Genomic DNA, 22,753 nt, shown 5'->3' with positions numbered 1-22,753 from the left:
TGTCTCTCCAGGGCACTCCAGGGCTGCCTGGAGGAGTTGGTCAGCCAGGCGCTGTGGGTGAGAAGGTGAGTGGGGGAAAGCAGGGGCTGCATGGGGGGAAGAGGCAAATCCAGTCCTATGGGGCAGGGCCATTCTGGGGAGCCCCTCCCTGTCTGCTAGGATAGGACCTCTCCCCATCCTCACTTTGCCTCTTGCAGGGTGAGCCAGGGGAGGCTGGAGACCCAGGGCCACCAGGAGCCCCGGGCATCCTGGTGAGTGACTATGTGATGTGGTCCCTGCACTCATCTCAGGGAACTCCTGACCCCTGGGCATCTTGGGCCACCTTAAACTCTGTGCAGTCGAAGGTCATCCACTCACCCCTGTCCTGTGGGCATCCCTGATTACCTTGAGGAAGGAAACCTGGAAGGTCTCAGACAGGGCTGCTATGTACAGTTCTGCAGGTTGCACACTGCACAAGACTGCATGGCCCAGAGGATAGGTGAGGGCTCCAATCTGCGTCATGAGTCCTGACTTGAGGATGAGTTGCCCAGAGGGGGCCCATCTTCTAATTCACTCAAGGGCAGCACATGGGCTAGGCCAACCTTGCACATAACCAGTGGGCACCTATACCATCCTGACCTTTCACTGTCATAAGTCCTAGCTCCTTCTGACCTTTGATCCTTGGACAGCCTAGTCTACTCTGAACCCTGACCCCAGAAAAGTCCCAGACCACCCAATGCCTGAATCCAATGCTGATCCTCGATCCCTGGGCAGTCCAGGCCACTCTGACCTCTGACCTGTTTCTGTCAAGGGGCCCAAAGGAGACATTGGTGAAAAGGGGGACTCAGGCCCATCTGGAGCTGCTGGACCTCCAGGCAAGAAAGGTCCCCCTGGAGAGGATGGAGCCAAAGGGAACATGGTGAGTCCTGGGGGGAAGTGGAGGCAGACATGTGAGGAAGCGCTTGAGTGTGCTTGAAGCTCTCCCAAACTTTTTACTGATTTCATAAGCAACCTCCAGAACATGGATGAATGAACAAATGGGTGGATGGATGGATGGATGAATAAACAAGTGGCCAGGTTCAATGGCTCACGCCTGTAATCCCAGCACTTTGGGAGGCCAACGCGGGTGGGTCACAAGGTCAGGAGTTTGAGACCAGCCTGGCAAATATGGTGAAACCCTGTCTCAACTAAAAGAGATACAAAAATTATCCAGGCATGGTGGCATGTGCCTGTAGTCCCAGCTACTTGGGAGGCTGAGGCAGGAGAAATGCTTGAACCTGGGAGGCAGAGGTTGCAGTGAGCCGAGATTGTGCCACTGCACTCCAGAATGGGCGACAGAGGGAGACTTTGTCTCAATAAATAAATGGATGAATAGATGAATGAGTGAATTAATGAATGGATAAGTGAATAAATCAGTGGATAGATGAATATGCGAATGAATAAATGTGTATGAATAAATGAGTGAATTAATGAACGAATGAGTAAATTAATGGATGAACAAGTAGATTAATGGTGCATGAATGTGAATGAATGGATGAATAAATGAGTGGCCAAATGAACAAATGAGTGAGTGAATGTGTGAATGGATGACTGAATGAATGGATAGATGCATAAGTGAACAAAATTACTGAACAGATGAGTGAATGGATAGATGGATAGATGGATGGATGGACGGATGGATGGATGGATGGATGGATGGATGGATGGATGGGTGGGTGGATGGATGAGTAAATTAGTGAATAAATGTGTGAATGAAACAGAAATGGCCGGACACGGTGGCTCACACCTGTAATCCCAGCACTTTCAGAGACCAAGGTGGGCAGATCACAAGGTCAGGAGTTCAAGACCAGCCTGGCCAATATGGTGAAACCCCGTCTCTACTAAAAAAAAAAAAATACACACACACACCAAAGAAACATATATATACAGTGGTTATACATCATTGTATGGCATGAAAGTTGATTTCACAGTGAATCATTCTAACACTGTTGTAAAGGTGAAGATTGAATTGGGTCACATTGGGAGTGGATGTGGGATTTGGTGTTGAGGTGAAGGTTGAGGCCCTTTTGCCACCACAGTAGGGTCTGGGGTGGGTGGAGGTCAGGGAGGGGCTTTAACATCGTTGGGACCTCCACTTGAGTCTCATCGTTCAGAATGTCCCTTCTCTGAGTGTATAGATACATGAATGAATGAATGAATGAATGAATGAATGAATGAATAGACAAGTGAATGGCCAGTTTTCTCTGTGAGTCCCAAGCTGGGAGGCTGTGAGGAGGCTGCAGTGAGACCATGCATGCAGCATTCTTAGCTCAGAGCCTGCACCCATGAAATGGGAGAATGTTTGCTCTACCAGGCCGGGGATTTTATGTTTTGCTCACAAATGTGTCCCCAGAAAGCAAACTGTTCCTGGATACAGTTGATCTGTTTCATAAATGCATGATTGCTCAACAATTCAGAGATGTGATTATTAATCATTCTGTGTTCCAGGGCCCCACAGGGCTCCCCGGAGATCTAGGGCCCCCAGGAGACCCTGGAGTTTCAGTGAGTGTGACCCCCTCTCCTCCCCAATCCTGACATGTTTCCTGATTGTGTCCCCGTCTCCCCACCCCCACAGACCTGGGCACTGACAGTGGAACCAATAACCTTCATTTGCCTCCCAGCCCCACCCCAAATTCTCACGGACCCTCATCACCCCACCCAACTCTGTCTTCCCCCCATACAGGGCATAGACGGTTCCCCAGGGGAGAAGGGAGACCCTGGTGATGTTGGGGGGCCGGTGAGTGGGGGAACAGAGGGTGTGGTGCTGGGAGGGGGTTGGGAAGCTAATGAATGAGTAAATTGGGGGGCAGGGGAGTGGGCTAGTGGGGTACCCAAGGCCCCTGCAGATGCTCCTGCTTCACCTCTCTGGGGACCCCCAGGAATGTGAACAGCTTGAGGGAGCAGGTGGGAGGTGGGAGTGCCCGGTGCTGGGGTGATGCCTGGGGAAAGCTGTCCTCTGGTCCAAGGTGTCCTAAAACAGTGAGGCTCAAACAACATTAGCTGAGACCACAGCTGGTGCCCTTGTCTCCTCCAGGGCCCGCCTGGAGCTTCTGGGGAACCCGGCGCCCCTGGGCCCCCCGGCAAGAGGGTAAGTGATGAGCCACCTCCTGGATCCCTGACCTACCCACAGCCCCCACTCACCTTACAGACCCCACTCACCCCACAGACTCCACTCACCCCACAGCCCCCACTCACCTTACAGATCCCACTCACCTTATAGACCCCACTCACCCACAAACTCCACTCACCCCACAGCCCCCACTCACCTTACAGATCCCACTCACCTTATAGACCGCACTCACCCCACAGCCCCCACTTACCCCACAGACCCCACTCACCCCACAGCCCCCACTCACCTTACAGATCCCACTCACCTTATAGACCGCACTCACCCCACAGCCCCCACTTACCCCACAGACCCCACTCACCTTACAGACCCCACTCACCTTACAGACCCCACTCACCCACAAACTCCACTCACCCCACAGCCCCCACTCACCTTACAGACCACACTCATCTTACAGACCACACTCACCCACAGCCCCCACTCACCCACAGACCCCACTCACCTTACAGACCCCACTCACCCCACAGCCCCCAGTCACCCCTCAGACCCTCAGTCAGCCCCTAGCCCCCCCCACTGTCTTTCCCTTCCCAGGGTCCTTCAGGCCACATGGGTCGAGAAGGTAGAGAAGGGGAGAAAGGTGCCAAGGTGAGTCCCCCTGAAAGGGGGAAGGGTCCCTGAAAAGGGGAAGGGCCAATAGTGGGGCCACCAGGTAAGGACAGACCGTGACCACCCTAGGCACCCACTCCTTCTGGGTCCTGAGTAGTTCTTGGCTGTGGATCAGGAGGCAGGAATCCTCTGACTCTGGCCCCCTCCCTTGCCTGTGTCCATTCCAGGGAGAGCCAGGTCCCGACGGGACCCCAGGGAGGACAGGTCCAATGGGGGCTCGAGGGCCTCCTGGACGTGTGGGGCCCGAAGGTCTTCGAGGGATTCCTGGCCCTGTGGTGAGTGGGGTGAAGCAGGGGTGGGACAGGCTGGGTCCAGCCCCTCCCCCCAACCTGCTTCCAGCTTGCAATCCCATCACCATCTGGAGAGGCTGCCTCTGGTGCATGGTGGCGGGGGGTCCACAGTGGGTTCTGGCAGGGTGCAGCCCACCCCATATTCTGTTTCATCCTCAGGGCGAACCAGGCCTCCTGGGATCCCCTGGACTGATGGGCCCTCCAGGCCCTCTGGTAAGAGACTTGCTTATCCCTGAGGTCCTGGCTCTGAGGACCAATCTGGGCACCCAGTGACCACCTAGTCAGCATTGGTGCAGGCTGACCCTCACTGACTGTCTGAATGTCCATACTGTCTGTGTCTACTAACTTTCTGCTCTGACCCTCCACCCTGATGGTCTACACTGCTGGTCTCCATAGCCCTCTGCTCTGACCCTCCACCCTGACGGTCTACACTGCTAGTCTCCATAGCCCTCTGCTCTGACCCTCCACCCTGATGGTCTACACTGCTAGTCTCCATAGCCCTCTGCTCTGACCCTCCACCCTGATGGTCTACACTGCTGGTCTCCATAGCCCTCTGCTCTAACACTCCACCCTGACGGTCTACACTGCTGGTCTCTATAGCCCTCTGTTCTGACCCTCCACCCTGATGGTCTACACTGCTAGTCTCCATAGCCCTCTGCTCTGACCCTCCACCCTGATGGTCTACACTGCTAGTCTCCATAGCCCTCTGCTCTGACCCTCCACCCTGATGGTCTACACTGCTGGTCTCCATAGCCCTCTGCTCTAACACTCCACCCTGATGGTCTACACTGCTGGTCTCCATAGCCCTCTGCTCTGACCCTCCACCCTGATGGTCTACACTGCTAGTCTCCATAGCCCTCTGCTCTGACCCTCCACCCTGATGGTCTACACTGCTAGTCTCCATAGCCCTCTGCTCTGACCCTCCACCCTGATGGTCTACACTGCTAGTCTCCATAGCCCTCTGCTCTGACCCTCCACCCTGATGGTCTACACTGCTAGTCTCCATAGCCCTCTGCTCTGACCCTCCACCCTGATGGTCTACACTGCTGGTCTCCATAGCCCTCTGCTCTAACACTCCACCCTGATGGTCTACACTGCTGGTCTCCATAGCCCTCTGCTCTGACCCTCCACCCTGATGGTCTACACTGCTGGTCTCCATAGCCCTCTGCTCTGACCCTCCACCCTGATGGTCTACACTGCTGGTCTCCATAGCCCTCTGCTCTGACCCTCCACCCTGATGGTCTACACTGCTAGTCTCCATAGCCCTCTGCTCTGACCCTCCACCCTGATGGTCTACACTGCTAGTCTCCATAGCCCTCTGCTCTGACACTCCACCCTGATGCTCTACACTGCTAGTCTCCATAGCCCTCTGCTCTGACCCTCCACCCTGATGGTCTACACTGCTAGTCTCCATAGCCCTCTGCTCTAACACTCCACCCTGATGGTCTACACTGCTGGTCTCCATGGCCCTCTGCTCTAACACTCCACCCTGATGGTCTACACTGCTGGTCTACATGGCCCTCTGCTCTGACACTCCACCCTGATGGTCGACACTGCTGGTCTCCATAGCCCTCTGCTCTGACCCTCCACCCTGATGCTCTACACTGCTGGTCTCCATGGCCCTCTGCTCTAACACTCCACCCTGACGGTCTACACTGCTGGTCTCCATAGCCCTCTGCTCTGACCCTCCACCCTGATGGTCTACACTGCTGGTCTCCATAGCCCTCTGCTCTGACACTCCACCCTGATGGTCGACACTGCTGGTCTCCATAGCCCTCTGCTCTGACCCTCCACCCTGATGGTCTACACTGCTGGTCTCCATAGCCCTCTGCTCTGACACTCCACCCTGATGGTCGACACTGCTGGTCTCCATAGCCCTCTGCTCTAACACGCCACCCTGATGGTCTACACTGCCCATCTCTACTAACCCTCTGCTCTGACCCTCCACTTTGATGATCTACACTGAGCACACCAACCCACCACCCTGACAGTCTACACTGATCATCCATGCTGACCTTGGCCACTGACCACTCACAGTGTCCATCCTCCAATCAACCCCTCAGTGGCTCTCATCATCCCACCTTGGCCTACACTGACCATGCTTTGACTCCATCCCTGATCATTCCTATTTGAAGTGTGCATAATTTCCCATGTGACCATCCCCCAGCCACCCACACAGACCTTGAGTGTTCACATTTGAGACTCCCTCACTGACCATTGCTCTCCTCCCAGGGGCCCTCTGGCCTCCCAGGGCTGAAGGGAGATGCTGGCCCCAAGGGGGAAAAGGTAAGAATATCATTTTATTATTCTCTTCCCCATCTCCTCCCCTTTTTCCCTCCCTCCCTGGCCAGGAGCTGGGAGATTAGGGCATCCTCTGCTCCCAAACTCATCACCCTAAGGCTCTAGGAGAAAAATCTCCTGCATCCTCCCATGTCCTCCCCTGTCTGTGCCTCTTTTGTCCTCCAGGGCCACATTGGATTGATTGGTCTCATTGGCCCCTCGGGGGAAGCTGGTGAGAAAGGAGATCAGGGGTTACCAGGCATGCAGGGACCTCCTGGCCCCAAGGGAGACCCTGTGAGTGTTCTGCCCTGAGTGGGAGAAATATGTTTGAAGGAGGGGGTGGGTGGAGGAGCTGTTGGGAGACTGTGGGTGTGGGGTCCGGGAAACGTGGGTCTGGATTAATAAGGGTGTGTCTGGGGAAAATAGGGGGTTATATCTGGGAACTGGCAAGTTGGAGGCTGGGTCTGGGGTTTGAGGTCTCTCTGTTGGGGAATTGGAGGCTTGCCTAGGGTTTGGGTCTTTCTTGGATGGTACTGAAGGCTTGTCTAGGGGATCTGTCAGGGCAGTAGGGTGTACCCCACCAATACTGACCCTGATGTCCTTTCCCAAGGGTCCCCCTGGTCCCATCGGCTCTCTGGGCCACCCTGGGCCCCCAGGCATGGTGGTGAGTATGAAGGGAATGTTTTGTGGGATGAGGTCACTATGGCAGACCAGGCTAGGACCTCAGCTCTCCCTGTTTGTGCCCCACAGGGCCCTCTGGGACAGAAAGGCTCAAAGGGGTCTCCGGTGAGTACACCCTCCTTCCCTGGGCTTGTGCAGCCCAGCTCCCACCCCTCCACTGCATGAGAAGCCTCCACGCCTCTGCCTTCATTTCTTTCTTCATTCACGCCATCGTGCCTTTGACAAATATTTATTCAACACCTACTGTTGTATTTCATCAGATCCAAAATGCCGTCAATTATAAGATGTACCATTATTTTATAAGCTGCTAGGAAAGAAAACAGTTCTGCCAAGTAAACGGTGACTTGCCAAAGTTTTTAAGATGCTGATTTCAGAGACATTAAAACATGGAAATTTGTGGCTGGGCGCGGTGGCTCACGCCTGTAATCCCAGCACTTTGGGAGGTTGAGGCGGGCTGATCATGAGGTCAGGAGTTAGAGACCAGCCTGGCCAACATGGTGAAACCCGGTCTCTACTGAAAATACAAAAATTAGCTGGGCATCCTGGTGGGCGCCTGTAATCACAGCTACTCAGGAAGCTGAGGCAGGAGAATCGCTTGAACCCAGGAGGCAGAGGTTGCAGTGAGCCAAGACTGCGCCACTGCACTCTAGCAGAAGAAGGAACGAAGGAAGAGGAAGGGGAAGGGGAAGGAAAGGAAGGGAAGGAAGGGAAGGAAGGGAAGGAAGGAAGGAAGGAAGGAAGGAAGGAAGGAAGGAAGGAAGGAAGAGGAAGGGGAAGGGAAGGAAGGGAAGGAAGGGAAGGAAGGGAAGGAAGGGAAGGAAGGAAGGAAGGAAGGAAGGAAGGAAGGAAGGAAGAAAAATTTGTGTCTCAGTACTGAAAACTATGTCCTTTCCCCAAGGCTGTGTGTGTGTGTGTTGGTGTGTGTGTGTTGGTGTGTGTGTTGGTGTGTGTTGGTGTGTTGATGTGTGTGGGTGTGTGTTGGTGTGTATTGGTGTGTTGGTGTGTGTGTTGGTGTGTGTGTTGGTATGTTGGTGTGTGTGTGGGGGTGTGTTGGTATGTGTGGTATTGGTATGTGTTGGTGTGTGTATTGGTGTGTTGGTGTGTTTGTGCGTGTATTGGTGTGTGTGTTGGTGTGTGGGGGTGTGGGTGTGTTGGTGGGGGTGTGTGTTGGTGTGTTGGTGTGTTGGTGTGTGTTGGTGTGTGTGTGTGTTGGTGTGTTGGTGGGAAGGGTCTCCAAAGACAGAGCTTACCCTCCAAGTGACTTCTCCCTACAGGGTTCCATGGGCCCCCGTGGAGACACCGGACCTGCAGGGCCCCCAGGCCCCCCAGTGAGTTCCCCAGGGAGAGGGGGCTGGGCGCCAAGGCCTAGGGGGAGAGCAAGGACTATGGGTGTCCCCAGAGGCTGTGCCCAGCACTGGGCGAGGCACACACTGGTGTTCAGGGGATGTAGGTGAAGAGGGCAGTTCCCTGCAAAATACCAAGGAAGGTCTGGGCTGGGAGGGGGGTTTAAGGGGACACCCATGGGGGCTCTGACATGGGTCTTGTCTCTCCGACCCCATCTCTCCCTTCCTGTCTCTCTCCATCTCCCTTACCTGTCTCTGGCTCCCCTGCGCCACTATTTCATCTCTTCTCTTTTTCCTGCTCTCTCTCCCTCGGCGTCTGCTTTTCTTGCGGTTTTCTATTTTGTCCTCTTACAACCTGGCTTCTCCCCATCTCTGAACCTGTCTCTTTCCCGTGTGTCTCTCCCTGTCTGCTTCTCTCTCCTTTCTCTGTCTCTGCCCCTTGTTTGTCTCTCTCCCTCTTCATCTCTGCCTGTCTCTCTTTCTCCCGTCTGTTCCTCCCCCATCTCCCCTCTCTTCTCCTCGGTCCCCATCCCCCGCGCCCAGGGTCCCCCTGCTGAGCTGCATGGGCTGCGCAGGCGCCGGCGCTCGGTCCCAGTCCCGCTCCCATTCGTGGAGGGCGGCCTGGAGGAGGTGCTGGCCTCGCTCACGTCGCTGAGCTTGGAGCTGGAGCAGCTGCAGCGTCCTCCCGGCACTGCAGAGCGCCCGGGCCTCGTGTGCCACGAGCTGCACCGCAACCACCCGCACCTGCCTGATGGTGAGGTCCGGTTCCCCCGCCACTGGGATGCGATGCGGGGTGGGGGTGGGGTCCGTCGGGTCTGCCCGGACTCACCCACCCTGCCTGGCTCTGCGGCAGGGGAATACTGGATTGACCCCAACCAGGGCTGCGCGCGGGACTCCTTCAGGGTTTTTTGCAACTTCACGGCGGGAGGAGAGACCTGCCTCTATCCCGACAAGAAGTTTGAGATCGTGAGTGCCCCAAACCTCTCATCCCCTCCCCCAAGAAGGGCTGTTCCCTGTTCCTCACACCCACCCCCACCTTGTCTGCGATGGTATCCTTCCTTCAACTGACATTTATGGAGCACTTACTGTATACCAAGTCCTGTCTCAATAGCTAAGACTACAGCAGAGGATCAAAAAGAAAAAAAAATCAGGCCAGCGTGGTGGCACAGGCCTATAATCTCAGCATTTTGGGAGGCTGAGGCGGGTGGATTGCTTGAGTCAGGAGTTCAAGACCGGCCTGAGCAACATGGCAAAACCCCATTTCTACAAAAATTAAAAAATTGGCTGGGTGCCTGCCACCACACCCAGTTCATTTTTGTATTGTATTTTTTAGTAGAGATGGGGTTTCACCATATTGGCCAGACTGGTCTCAAACTCCTGGCCTCAAGTGATCCGCCCATTTCGGCCTCCCAAAGTGCTGAGATTACAGGTTTGAGCCACCTCACCCAGCCCCATGTTGTTATTTTTAACTGGTCTATCTTCCCCTGGTTTAGTGGAGTTCAGATGCCCAGTGGATGGGAATTTAGACAACCTTGGACTTCCCACTTCCTGGGCCTGGAGCGTAGGCCTTGATCCCTAAACAATTGCTAACATCTGAGGGCCTCCTCTTCAGTCACCTGCTTACCTTCTAGCCCAAAGGGAGAGGCTGGGGCTAGGCACAGTGGTTCATGGTTCATACATGTAATCCCAGCACTTCGGGAGGCTGAGGTGGGAGGATCACTCGAGCTCAGGAGTTCAAGATCAGCCTGGGTGACATAGAAAGACTCAAGCTCCAAAAAAAAAAAAAAAAATCCAGGCACGGTGGCATATTCCTATTGTCCCAGCTACTTAGGAGGCTGAGGTCAGAGGATGGCTTGAACTTTGGAGGACAAGGCTGCAGTGGGCCAGTGATCACACCACTGCACTCCAGCCTGGGTGACAGAATAAGACTCTCAAAAAATAAAAGAAAAAATTAAAAAGCTGGGCATGGTGCACGCTTGTAGTTCCAGCTACTCAGGAGGCTGCAGTGGGAGGATTGCTTCAAAGCCCAGGAGTTTGAAGCTGCAGTGAGCTAAGATTATGTCACTGGATTTCAGCCTGAGTGATAGAGTGAGACCCTGCCTCAAAAATAAATTAATCAATTAAATAAATAAAATGGTATCATCTGGGGACCCAGAGCTCAGTCCCACTGGGGAACCCTGGGAGACTGTGTAGCACAGGCACCTGAGAGTTATCCCCCTTGGAGGCAAGGGACCTGGGGTATCTATCCACCAACTCTCATCAGTCATTGGATGAGGGCTGCCTCAGGGGCATGAACCCCCTTTCCCTGATTGTGCACTGGCAGAGCCCATCTGTCCCAGGAGCCGGAGAACATCCTGACATAGTCACAGTCAGCAGCCTTTGGTGTGAGGAGGTAAATGCAGGTGGGATCTAGGTGGCACCAAGGGCATCTGCAACAGTGACCTTCCCCTTTCTCCTCCAGGTGAAATTGGCCTCCTGGTCCAAGGAAAAGCCTGGAGGCTGGTATAGCACATTCCGTCGAGGGAAGAAGGTGAGTCACCAGAGGCCGAGGTGGGGGTGGCATGGAAAGGGATGGAAACCAGCAGGGGGGCGGTTGAGGGATGGGTTCGTAGAAGTGAGATGAACAGGACAGACTCTCCTCCACCTTCCTAGAGATTGCAGGCTAGAGGTGGGGTGGCAGCAGCATCAGATGTGGAACAGGCAGTCAATTGCCATACAGAATGATGATGCCAGGACAGGGGAAGCACAGGGCATGGTGGAAATTCAGAGGCAGTGCTGGAAAGACCAGAAGGCTTCCTGGTAGAGATCACAGCTCATCCGAAGCCTAAAGAATGCATTGTGTGGCTGGTCGCAATGGCTCACCCAGCACTTTAGGAGGCCAATGTGATTCACGAGGCCGGGTGATTCACGAGGTCAGGAGTTCAAGACCAGGCTGACCAATATGGAGAAACCCCATCTCTACTACTAAAAATACAAAATTAGCTGGGCGTGGTAGCACATGCCTGTAATCCTAGCTACTTGGGAGGCTGAGGCCAGAGAATCACTTGAATCCGGGAGGCAGAGGTTGTGACGAGCTGACAGTGCTCCATTGCACTCCAGCCTGGGCAACAAGAGTGAAACTCCGTCTCAAAAAAAAAAAAAAAAGAAGAAGAAGAAGAAGAAAAAAACTGGATATGGTGGCAGGTGCCTATACTCCCAACTGCTCAGGAGGCTGAGGCAGAGAATTGCTTGAACATGGGAGGCAGAGGTGGCAGTGAGCCAAGATCACGCCGCTACACTCCAGCCTGGGTGACAGAACAAGACTCTGTCTCAAAAACAAACAAAAAAACAGAAGGTATTGTGTTAGCAAGCTAGGAAGGACAAGAACAATTGTTCCAGGGAGAGGGAATGGTATATGCAAAGGCTCAGAGTCAAGACAGGATCTGGTGAATTTGAAGAAGAAAAAGCCACATGGCTGGACACAATGGCTCCTGACTGTATTCCCAGCACTTTGGGAGACCGAGGCAGGTGGATCACTTGAGGTCAGGAATTTGAGGCCAGCCTGGCCAACATGATAAAAACCCATCTTTACTAAAAATACGAAAAATTAGCCGGGCATGGTGGCACATGCCTGTAATCCCAGCTACTCGAGAGGTTGAGGCAGGAGAATTGCTTGAACCAAGGAGGCAGAGGTTGGAGTGAGCCAGGACTGCGCCACTGCACTCCAGCCTGGGCAACAGAGCAAGATTCCGCCTCAAAACAAACAAACAAAAAGCATTGTTAAGATATTTTCTATTTTTTCATATTAGCTCTTCAAAATCTGGTGCAGATTTTACATCACAATTTGAATGCTAAATTTTATTGGCAATACTTGGTCTATATTTAGATTTCGTAAAACCATGGACAACAGTTTAAAAAGTAGATTCAGACTCAAGTTGTTCCGAGCATAAGCTTTCTGGTAACCGGATTGAAGCTCAGTCATTAGTTATGAATTTTTTCTTGTAAAAAACTTAAATGAAGTTGAAAAAGAAAAAAGCCCCAGCCAGGCAGCTGGGCGTGGTGGCTCAGGCCTGTAATCACAGCACTTTGGGAGGCCGAGGTGGGTGGATCACAAGGTCAAGGAATCGAGACCATCCTGGCCAACATGATGAAATCCTGTCTCTATTAAAAATATAAAACTTAGCCAGGCATGGTGGAGCATGCCTGTAGTCCCAGCTACTTGGGAGGCTGAAGCAGGAGAATCGCTTGAACTCGGGAGGTAGAGGTTACAGTGAGCTGAGATCGCACCAGTACACTTCAGCCTGGTCAACAGAGTGGAAAAAAAAAAAAGAAAAAAACGTGCCAGCCAGGCATGGTTGTGTGCACCTGTAGTCCCAGCTGCTTGGGAGGCCAAGATGGGAGGATAACTTGAGGCTAGGAGATGGAGGCTGGAGTGGGCTGGGATTGTGCCAGTGCACTCACCCCTGGGTGAAAGAGCGAGACCCCAACCTCCACCCAAAAAAGGGGGGAAAAAACTAAATAAAGTTAAAAAAAATTCCCTCCTTCGAATCGGCCTCATTTCAAGTGCTCAGAAGCCACATGGTCATTAGACACGTGGCTGCCATATTGGACAGGGCAGAAATCAGGTGTTTAGGAGACAGTGAGGTCTGTAGATCCAGCGGCTCACAAGAGTGGAAGTAGAGTTGTGGCTTCTGCATGGGAATGAGTGTGTTAAAACCCTGAAATGGCGCATGCCTGTAATCCCAGCACTTTGGGAGACCAAGACGGGTAGATCACGAGGTCAGGATCAAGACCAGCCTGGCCAAGATGGTCAAACCCTGTCTCTACTAAAAATACAAAAATGAGCCGGGCATGGTGGCAAGTGCCTGCAGTCCCAGCTACTCCGGGGGCTGAGGGAGAGAACTGTTTAAACCCAGGAGGTGGAGGTTGCAGTGAGCCGAGATAGCGCCACTGCACTCCAGCCTGGGCGACAGAGCGAGACTCCGTCTCAAAAAAAAAAAAAAAAAAAATTCCTGGATTGGTGGATGAAGCAATCAAAATTTGGGAGGTCAGGTGGAGTGGGCATGGAGACCCCCTGGATGGAGAGGGGGATGGGTGGATGCTCAGATGACTTTTGTAGTTCTGCCAGGGATCTCCAGGAGGCTGGAGGGACCTCCTCCGAGATGGCAACATGGGAGGGGTGGCTGCTCTGCCAGCAGGTGGAGACTGGGGGGTGTGGTTCTGCAGAAAACATAGAGGCTCATGGAGCCCCTTCCCCCTCTGCCTTGACCTCCTCCCACCAGTTCTCCTACGTGGACGCCGACGGGGCCCCAGTGAATGTCGTGCAGCTGAACTTCCTGAAACTGCTGAGTGCCACAGCTCGCCAGAGCTTCACCTACTCCTGCCAGAATGCGGCTGCCTGGCTGGACCAAGCCACAGGTGACCACAGCCGCTCCGCCCGCTTCCTTGGCACCAATGGAGAGGAGCTGTCCTTCAACCAGATGACAGCAGCCACCGTCAGTGTCCCCCAGGACGGCTGCCGGGTAAGAGGGTGGGGCAGAGGCCGGCTGGAGAGGGGAGGCAAGACCTCAGCCACCCTCCCCATAACTCGCCATCCCTGTCTTCTCTGTGGACAGCTCCGGAAAGGACAGACAAAGACCATTTTCGAATTCAGCTCTTCTCGAGCGGGATTTCTGCCCCTGTGGGATGTGGCGGCCACTGACTTTGGCCAGACGAACCAGAAGTTTGGATTTGAACTGGGCCCTGTCTGCTTCAGCAGCTGAGAGTGTTTGGGGTGGGAGGGATCATAAGGGAGCCCCAAAATGGGGTGCATTTGGTGCTGAGGCTTTGAAGCCACCCTATTTATCGTTACCTGTGACTCTGGAGCCAATGGGATGTGACTTCGCTCATCACGGTTAGTCATTCCTTCTCCTTTCCAGGGCACTGGTGGCTGGGTTTCCCTGGCCCAAAGGTCCAGCCTCCTCCCACCCCATTTTAGGTGGCAAACTGCAGTCTGGCTCTTTCTCCCCTCCCTTTTCACCCAAGCCTCTACCCCCATCCCTTGAACTCCCATGTAATGAGCTTCTAACTTAGAGCTGATGAACGATGTCCCCCCCCATCCCCAATGCCTGCCTCCTCACTCCTCCATCACTGCCTTTCACACCTTTTGGTGCTACCCCTCCCCAGAGTTAAGCACTGGATGTCTCCTGATCCCAGGCTGGGACCCTCCCCCCCACCCCCTTTGATCCTTTCTATTTCCATGGTGAAAGGGCTGAAGTCAGACTACAGAGGGAAGTGGGACTTCCCTTGACTGAGCTGTTTCTTCTCCTGCCTCAGCCCAGCTCTGCAAATCCACTCCCCGTTCTCCCCACCTGCCCAGGCTAACCTTGCCATGCCAGGTGGTTTGGGGACCAAGATGGTGGGGAGAGAATCAGGATCCTAATGGTGCTGCCCTATTTATACCTGGGTCTGTATTAAAGGGGAAAATACCCTCCTGTTGTAGATTTCATCTGCTTTCTCCTTAGGGAAGGCTGGGATATGATGAGAGATTCCAGCCCAAGCCCGGCCTCCCGTCCCCAGGCCATAGGGCATAATTTGCATCTCAAATCTGAGAATAAACCGATGAACTGTGTTTCTGTCTCTGTGTTTCTTTTTTTTAATTTTTTGTTTTTGTGTTTATTTATTTTTGAGACAGAGTCTTGCTCTGTCGTACAGGCTGGAGTGCGGTGGCACGATCTTGGCTCATTGCAACCTCTGCCTCCCAGGTTCAAGCGATTCTCCTGCCTCAGCCTCCCTAGAAGCTGGGATTGCCGGGCTCTGCCAGCACACCCAGCTAATTTTTTTTTTTTTTTTTTTTTTTTTTGAGACGGAGTTTCGTTGTTACCCAGACTGGAGTGCAATGGCACAATCTTGGCTCACCGCAACCTCTGCCTCCTGGGTTCAAGCAATTCTCCTGCCTCAGCCTCCCGAGTAGCTGGGTCTACAGGCATGCACCATCATACCCAGCTAATTTTTGTAATTTTAGCAGAGACAGGGTTTCACCTTGTTGACCAGGATGGTCTCAATCTCTTGACCTCGTGAACCACCCACCTCAGCCTCCCAAAGTGCTGGGATTATAGGCCTGAACCACCGCGCCCGGCCAATTTTTTGTATTTTTAGTAGACACAGGGTTTCACCATGTTGGCCAGGCTGGTCTTGAACCCTTGACCTCAGGTGATCCATCTGCCTCGGCCTCCCAGAGTGCTGGGATTACAGGCGTAAGCCACTGTGCCTGGCCTTTGTTCATTTTTAGAGACTGGATCTCATTTTGTTGCCCAGGCTGGAGTGCAAGGGCATGATCCTGGCTCACTGCGGCCTCCAACTCTTGGACTCAAGTGATCCTCCTTCCTCAGCCTCCTGAGTACCTGGGACCACAGACATGTACCATCACACCCAGCTGGGATTTTGTTTGTTTTGTGTGTGTGTGTGTGTGTGTGTGTGTGTGTGTAGAGATGGTGCCTTGCTTCGTTGCCCAGGCTGGACTCAAACTCCTGGCCTCAAGCGATCCCCCTGCCTCAGGCTCCTGAGCTGCTGAGATTACAAGCATGAGCACCTCTCCCAACTCCTGATCTCTTTCATCTGGTGTGTGATATATCTCTCCTGGGGTCTTGCTCTTGTCTCATCTGACGTACCTGTTATCACCTATATTAATCAGGTATGTCTTTTGAGAATCCAATTATAATGAGACTCGCTGGAGATTATAGGCCTATTTATTCATCCAGGCTCCTAAAAAAAGTTGAAAATAGCTTGAGATGGGAGGCCCACGTCAGCTTAACCCAGAAGTTTGGCCTCTTTATAAGATTTTTTTTTTTTTTTTTTTTTGAGGTGGAGTCTAGCTCTGTCCCCCAGGCTGGAGTGCACTGCTGTGATCTCAGCTCACTGCAACCTCTGTCTCCCGGGTTCAAGCGAGTCTCCTGCCTCAGCCTCCTGAATAGCTGGGATTACAGGTGCCCGCCACCACACCCGGCTAATTTTTGTATTTTAGTAGAGACAGGGTTTCACCATGTTGATCAGGCTGGTCTCGAACTCCTGACCTTGTGATCCGCCCAACTCAGCCTCCAAAAGTTCTGAGATTACAGACATGAGCCACTATATATATATATATATATGATTTTAATTAGCTGCACATGGAGGAGCATGCCTGTGGTCCCAGCTACTCAGGAGGCTGAGGTGGGAGGGTCACTTGAGCCTGGGAAGCAGAGGCTGCAGTGATCTGAGATTGTACCACTGTGCTCCAGCCTGGGTAACACCACAGCAAGACTTTGTCTAAAAAAAAAAAAAAAGTTTGGTTTGGGATGATTTGAATTAGGAATTAGATGTTGGTTTGAGGTGTGTTCTTTAACTGATTTTTTATTGAGATAGAATTCACATGCCATGAATTCACCCATCTAAGCTGTATAATTAAATGGTTCTTAGTGCATTCACAGACTTGTGCAACCATCAACACAATCAATTTTAGAATTTTCATCACCCCAAAAGATATTCTATACCCACTAGTGGTCACTCCTCATCTCTTTCCAACCTCCCAACTGTAGGCAACTATGAATCTGCTTTCTTTCCCTAAGGATTTGCCTGTTCTGGACTGAAATGTCCATTTCATACAATGGAATCAGGCTGAGTGATCCCAGCACTTTGGGAGGCCAAGGCAGGAGGATGGCATGAGGCCAGGAGTTCCATACCAGCCTGGGCAACATAGCAAGACCCCATCTCTACAAAAATAAAAAGTAAAAACATTAGCCAGGTACAATGGTGCACATCTGCAGTCCCAGCTACTCAGGAGGCTGAGGAGGGAGAATCACTGGAGCCCAGGAGTTGGAGGCTGCAGTGAGCTGTGATCATGCCACTGTACTCCAGCTGGGCAAGAGAGCGAGACCATGTCTCTTAAAGAATAAATAAAAATAAATGGAATCACACAATATGTGGCCCTTTGTGTCTGGCATTTCAGCAAAATGCTTTATAGTGTTTTTTTGTTTGTTTGTTTTCGGGGCAGAGTCTCCCTCTGTCACCCAGGCTGGAGTACAGTGGCACAACCTCAGCTCACTGCAACCTCCACCTCCAGGGTTCAAGCAATTCTCCTGTCTCAGCCTCCCCAGTAACTGGGATTACAGGCACGCACCACCATCCCTGGCTAGTTTTTATATTTTTAGTAAAAAGGGGCTTCACCATGTCGGCCAGGCTGGCCTCGAACTCCTGGCCTCAAGTGATCCGCCCACCTCAAGCTGGGGTTACAGGCATGTGCCGCAGCGCCCAGCTGGTGTCCGGGTCTATTTGGAGCTGCATCAGCACTTCATTCCTTTTTATTGTCAAGTAATATTCAGTCGCCTGCCACGTTTGGCTTATTCATTCATCAGTCGATGGGCAGTTGGATTGAGTTTCATTAGGAGTAATGGAGAACGGGTGCATGTTGAGTTGGGTCAGGTGGGATTGGGTGGGTAGAGGCTTTGGACTTTGAGTTTTCTCCCTCAAACCCAAGGCTGTCTTGCCCTGCTACTCCTGCCACCAGCCCCCTAGGGCCACCCGAAAACTTGTCCTGGATTCCTTCCTTCATTGAATCAACATTGACAAGAGTGCTGACTCCAGGAAGACTGTTGGTGCCCAGAGGTTGACGGTTCATTCATTCATTATTTTTGTAATAAATTATTACGTAAATATGATTAAATACTGCTTTTTAAAATATTATTATTTTTTTTTAGAGGCAGCATCTTGCTCTGTTGCCCAGGCTGGAACGCAGTGGTGCGATCATAGCTCACTGCAGTCACCAAATCCTGGGCTCAGGTGATCCTCCCACCTCAACCTCTCAAATAGCTGGGACTGCAGGCATGTGCCACCACCCAGCTAATTTTTAAACTTTTTTTTTTTTTGAGACGGAGTTTTGCAGTAGTGTGATCTTGACTCACTGAAAGCTCTGTCTCTAGGGTTCAAGTGATTCTCCTGCCTCAGTCTCCCAAGTAGCTGGGACTACAGGCGCGTACCACTACACCCTGCTAATTTTTGTATTTTTAGTAGAGACGGGGTTTCACCATGTTGGCCAGGCTGGTCTCAAACTCCTGACCTTGTGATCTACCCCCTTCGGCCTCCCAAAGTGATTACAAGTGTGAGCCACTGTGCCTGGCCTAATTTTTAAACTTTTAATTTTTTTTTTTTTTTGAGACGGAGTTTTGCTCTTGTTACCCAGGCTGGAGTGCAATGGTGCCATCTCGGCTCACCGCAACCTCCGCCTCCTGGGTTCAGGCAATTCTCCTGCCTCAGCCTCCTGAGTAGCTGGGATTACAGGCACACACCACCATGCCCGGCTAATTTTTTGTATTTTTAGTAGAGACAGGGTTTCACCATGTTGACCAGGATGGTCTCGAGCTCTTGACCTCATGATCCACCCTCCTCGGCCTCCCAAAGTGCTTGGATTACAGGCTTGAGCCACCACGCCCGGCCTAAACTTTTTATTATTTTATTTTTGTTTTTTGATAGGATTTCACCATGATGGCCAAGCTGGTCTTGAACTCCTGACCTCGTGATCCACTCACCTCGGCCTCCCAAAGTGCTAGGATTACAGGCTTGAGCCACCGTGCCTGACCTAAACTTTTTTTAAGAGACAAGTTCTCACTGTGTTGCCCAGGCTGGTCTCAAGCTCCTGGGCTCAAGGGATCCTTCAGCCTCAGCTTTCCAAATTGCTGGGCTCACAGGCGTGAGCCACTATGCCTGGCCTCAGTTAACACTGTTAATCTTACTCATAGTTGCCTTGTTGTCCATATGCCAGACACTGTTCAGCAAATGTTTTCCCTCAATTAATTTTTTTAGCCCACATAACAATGTTTGAGGGATGTTCTATTATTATCTCCATGGTGCAGATAAGGAAACTGAAGAACAGAGAGAGGTGGAATAATTTATCCAAAGTCTAGAACTAGAAAGTGCTGAAGACCACTAACAGATTCTGCTGAACAGAGCTGGGCATAATGACATGCACCTGTCGCCCCAGCTATTTAGGCGCCTAAGTGGGGAGATCTGGAGGCAGTTGGAGCCCGGGAGTTCAAGTCTATATGGGCAAACAGCAAGATCCTACCTTACCTTTTTTTTTTTTTGAGAGTGAGTCTTGCTCTTGTTGCCCAGGCTGGAGTACAGTGATGTGATCTTGGCTCACCACAACCTCCGCCCCCTGGGTTCAAGAAATTCTTCTGCCTCAGCCACCGGAGTAGCTGGGATTGCAGGTGCATGCCACCACGCCTGGCTAATTTTGTATTTTTAGTAGAGATGGGGTTTCTTCATGTTGGTTAGGCTGGTCTCGAACTCCTGCCCGCCTTGGCCTCCCAAAGTGCTGGGATTACAGGCGTGAGCCAACTGTGCCTGGCTTTATCCCATCTCTAAAACAAAACAGAACAACAACAAAAAAACCATTTTGCTAAACAAAAAGCCATTCTCTCTCTTAAGGGAATTTTGGCCATTGCTGTTTTTCAAAATTACATTTCTGGGCTCAGCACTTTACATGTATTCTCTTACCTAATTATCACAGTCCACTTTAAATCTCCCATTCCTTTTATTTTTATTTTTATTATTTTATTATTATTTTATTTCATTTGTTGAGACGGAGTTTCCCTCTTGTTGCCCAGGGTGGAGTGGAACGGTGCGATCTCAGCTCACAGCAATCTGCACCTCCTGAGCGATTCTCCTGCCTCAGCCTCCCGAGTAGCTGGGATTACAGGTGCCCACCACCACACCCAGCTAACTTTTGTATTTTTAGTAGAGACAGGGTTTTATCATGTTGGCCAGGCTGGTCTCAAACTCCTGACTTCAGGTGATTCACCTGCCTAGGCCTCCCAAAGTGCTGGGATAACAGGCATGAGCCACCCAGCTCAGCCAATTTTTTTTTTTTTTTTTTTTTTGAGACAGAGTCTTGCTCTGTTGCCAAGGCTGGATGGCTGGAGTGCAGTAGTATGATCTCGACTCACTGTAGCCTTCACCTCCTGGGTTCAAGCAATTATCCTGTCTCAGCCTCCTAAGCAGCTGAGACTACCAGCAGGTGCCACCATGCCCAGATAATTTTTGTATCTTTAGTAGAGACGGGAGTTTCACTATGTTGTCCAGGCTGGTCCCGAACTCCTGACCTCAGCCTTTTATTTTGAAACAGAGTCTTGCTCTGTTGCCTAGGCTGAAATGCAGTGGTGTGATCATGGCGCATGCAGCCTCCAACACCTAGTCTCAATGAACCCTCTTGCCTCAGCCTCCTGAGTAGCTGGGACTGCAGGTGCACTTCACCATGCTCAGCTAATTTTTTTTTTTTTTTTTTTTGGAGAATGGGTCTTGCTATGTTGCTCAGGCTGGTCTCAAACTCCTGTCCTCAGGTGATCTTCCCTCCTTGGCCTCCCAAAGTGTGGGGATTTCAGACATGAGCCATGGGGCACTCACCCCCATGGCCCCATCCCTGTTTGTTTTCATTTTACAGGAAGAAAACAGTCTCAGAGAGAGGCGGTGTCTGCCCACAGCACATAGCCAGGCATTTGAATGCAGGCCGGCCTGTCTCGAAAATCCTGGTGCAGGCGTTTTGGAAGGGAGGAACAATTTATACAGAATTTAATGAGGACTCCTTAATGAGCCCAAAGCTCGTTAATGAATGAGAAACCCGACCCTGTAAATGAAAGGTTAATTGACGAAGGTGTGAGAAGGGAATTCTGGGCCTTGCTGAGCTCCTTGTGTTTATTCAGCGTCGGGCCAGCACCCAGGCGGCTGCCCGGAAAACCCCCAGCTGATTGGTGTATTTAGCATCCGTAATTAATCACAATGCTAGTGCTCCCTGAGCGATTACTGACACCCAGTGTTCCAGGTAGGGGCGGGGCAGGGCAGAGCGCCAGAGTAGGGGCCACCCGTGGCTTTATACAGAGATGGTTGTGGTGTGGGGAGATATGGTAGGGGAGTTTATTTAGGAGTTGGGGTCTTGCTATGTCACCAGGCTGGAGTGCAGTGGTGCAATCATGGCTCACTGCAGCTTCAACCTCCCCTGCTCAAGTCATCCTCCTGCCTCAGCCTCCAGGGTAGCTGGGGCCACAGGTGCATGACACCACTCCCCACTAAGGGACCTGTTCTGTCAAGTTCAGTGGCTTGATCATAGCTCACTGAAGCCTCAAATTCCTGGCCTTAAGCAATCCTCCTGCCTCAGTCTCCCTAATAGCTGTGACTACAGGTGCACAGCATCCATGCCCAGCTAATTCTTTTGTGGTTATTATTATAATTATTTTTGAGACAGGGTCTTGTTCTGTTGCCCAGGCTGGAGTAGAGCCTCAATATCCCAGGCTCAAGAGATCCTCACATCTCAGCCTCCTGAGTAGCTGGGACCACAGGCTCATGCTACTACGCCCACCTAATTTTTAAATCTTGTAGAGACAGGGCCTCACTATGGTGCCTAGGCTGGTCTGGAACTCCTGGACTCAAGCGATTCTCTTGCCTCAGCCCCTCTAAGTGCTGGGATGATAGGTGTGAGCCATGGTGCCAGGCCTAGCAGAAAATTTTACACATGCATACTTACAACTTCGTTTCTTTTTCTTTTTTTTTTTTTTTTGAGATGGAGTTTCGCTCTTGTTACCCAGGCTGGAGTGCAATGGCGCGATCTCGGCTCAGCACAACCTCCGCCTCCTAAGTTCAAGCAATTCTCCTACCTCAGCCTCCCGAGTAGCTGGGACTACAGGCGTGCGCCACCATGCCCAGCTAATTTTTGTATTTTTAGTAGAGACTGGGTTTCACCTTGTTGACCAGGATGATCTTGATCTCTTGACCTCGTGATCCACCCGCCTTGGCCTCCCAAAGTGCTGGGATTACAGGCGTGAACTACCACGCCTGGCCAATTTAGTTTCATTTTTTTGAGACAGAGTCTGGCTCTGTTGCCCAGGCTATAGTGCAGTGGCACAATCTTGGCTCACTGCAACCCCCACCTCCCAGGTTCAAGCAATTCTCCTGCCTCAGCCTCCCAAGTAGCTGGGATTGCAGACACCCCCCCACCACGCCCAGCTAATTTTTTGTATTTTTAGTAGGACAGGGTTTCACTATGTTGGCCGGGCTGTTCTCAAACTCCTGACCTCAGGTGATTCACCCTGAGGTCGGGAGTTACAGGTGTGAGCTCCCGAGCCTGGCCACAACTTTGATGGAGACATTCACCCACAATTACATACCAGAACCGAACCGAGGACCCTCAAAGTCAGACTTGTCGCTTGTCACCCCTGCCACACTGCAGGTCATATCCCAGATCCCCATACACACCTGACATTCTCAGCCAGGTTCAGACACACTGGCACCAATAGCAAGGCACACACACAGTCGCACACACCCAGCTGTGAAAGGAAGACTGAATCCTGGGGCTCCAAACTCAACTGTGGCAGAAGGGAAAAGTGAAGCTTGGGAACTGAGTCAGGCGAAAACTGCCTTCCTTTTGT

At 51.9% G+C, this 22,753-nt stretch overlaps 1 protein-coding gene across 3 annotated transcripts in view; it reads left to right on the top strand.

The window, feature by feature from the left end:
- Positions 1-14,934, top strand: part of COL5A3 (collagen type V alpha 3 chain) — a 52,332-nt gene extending 37,398 nt beyond the window's left edge. For all 3 annotated transcript variants that reach the window (XM_078360509.1, XM_035284227.3, XM_035284228.3), the window contains 19 exons: positions 12-65; positions 198-251; positions 791-898; positions 2,467-2,520; positions 2,702-2,755; positions 3,053-3,106; positions 3,677-3,730; positions 3,919-4,026; positions 4,201-4,254; positions 6,274-6,327; positions 6,508-6,615; positions 6,932-6,985; positions 7,072-7,107; positions 8,277-8,330; positions 8,889-9,099; positions 9,199-9,311; positions 10,807-10,875; positions 13,607-13,846; positions 13,940-14,934. In XM_078360509.1, coding sequence (XP_078216635.1) covers positions 12-65; positions 198-251; positions 791-898; positions 2,467-2,520; positions 2,702-2,755; positions 3,053-3,106; positions 3,677-3,730; positions 3,919-4,026; positions 4,201-4,254; positions 6,274-6,327; positions 6,508-6,615; positions 6,932-6,985; positions 7,072-7,107; positions 8,277-8,330; positions 8,889-9,099; positions 9,199-9,311; positions 10,807-10,875; positions 13,607-13,846; positions 13,940-14,086 — 1,680 coding nt within the window. In that variant the 3' untranslated portion in view covers positions 14,087-14,934. The remainder of the gene's footprint in view (positions 1-11; positions 66-197; positions 252-790; positions 899-2,466; positions 2,521-2,701; positions 2,756-3,052; positions 3,107-3,676; positions 3,731-3,918; positions 4,027-4,200; positions 4,255-6,273; positions 6,328-6,507; positions 6,616-6,931; positions 6,986-7,071; positions 7,108-8,276; positions 8,331-8,888; positions 9,100-9,198; positions 9,312-10,806; positions 10,876-13,606; positions 13,847-13,939) is intronic.
- The last annotated feature ends 7,819 nt before the right edge of the window (positions 14,935-22,753 follow it).

This window comes from Callithrix jacchus, chromosome 22 (assembly GCF_049354715.1).
Source record: "Callithrix jacchus isolate 240 chromosome 22, calJac240_pri, whole genome shotgun sequence".
Lineage (NCBI taxonomy): Eukaryota > Metazoa > Chordata > Mammalia > Primates > Cebidae > Callithrix > Callithrix jacchus.
The sequence above is the reverse complement of the archived record's forward strand: the minus strand, read 5'-3'. Positions and strand labels throughout refer to the sequence as shown.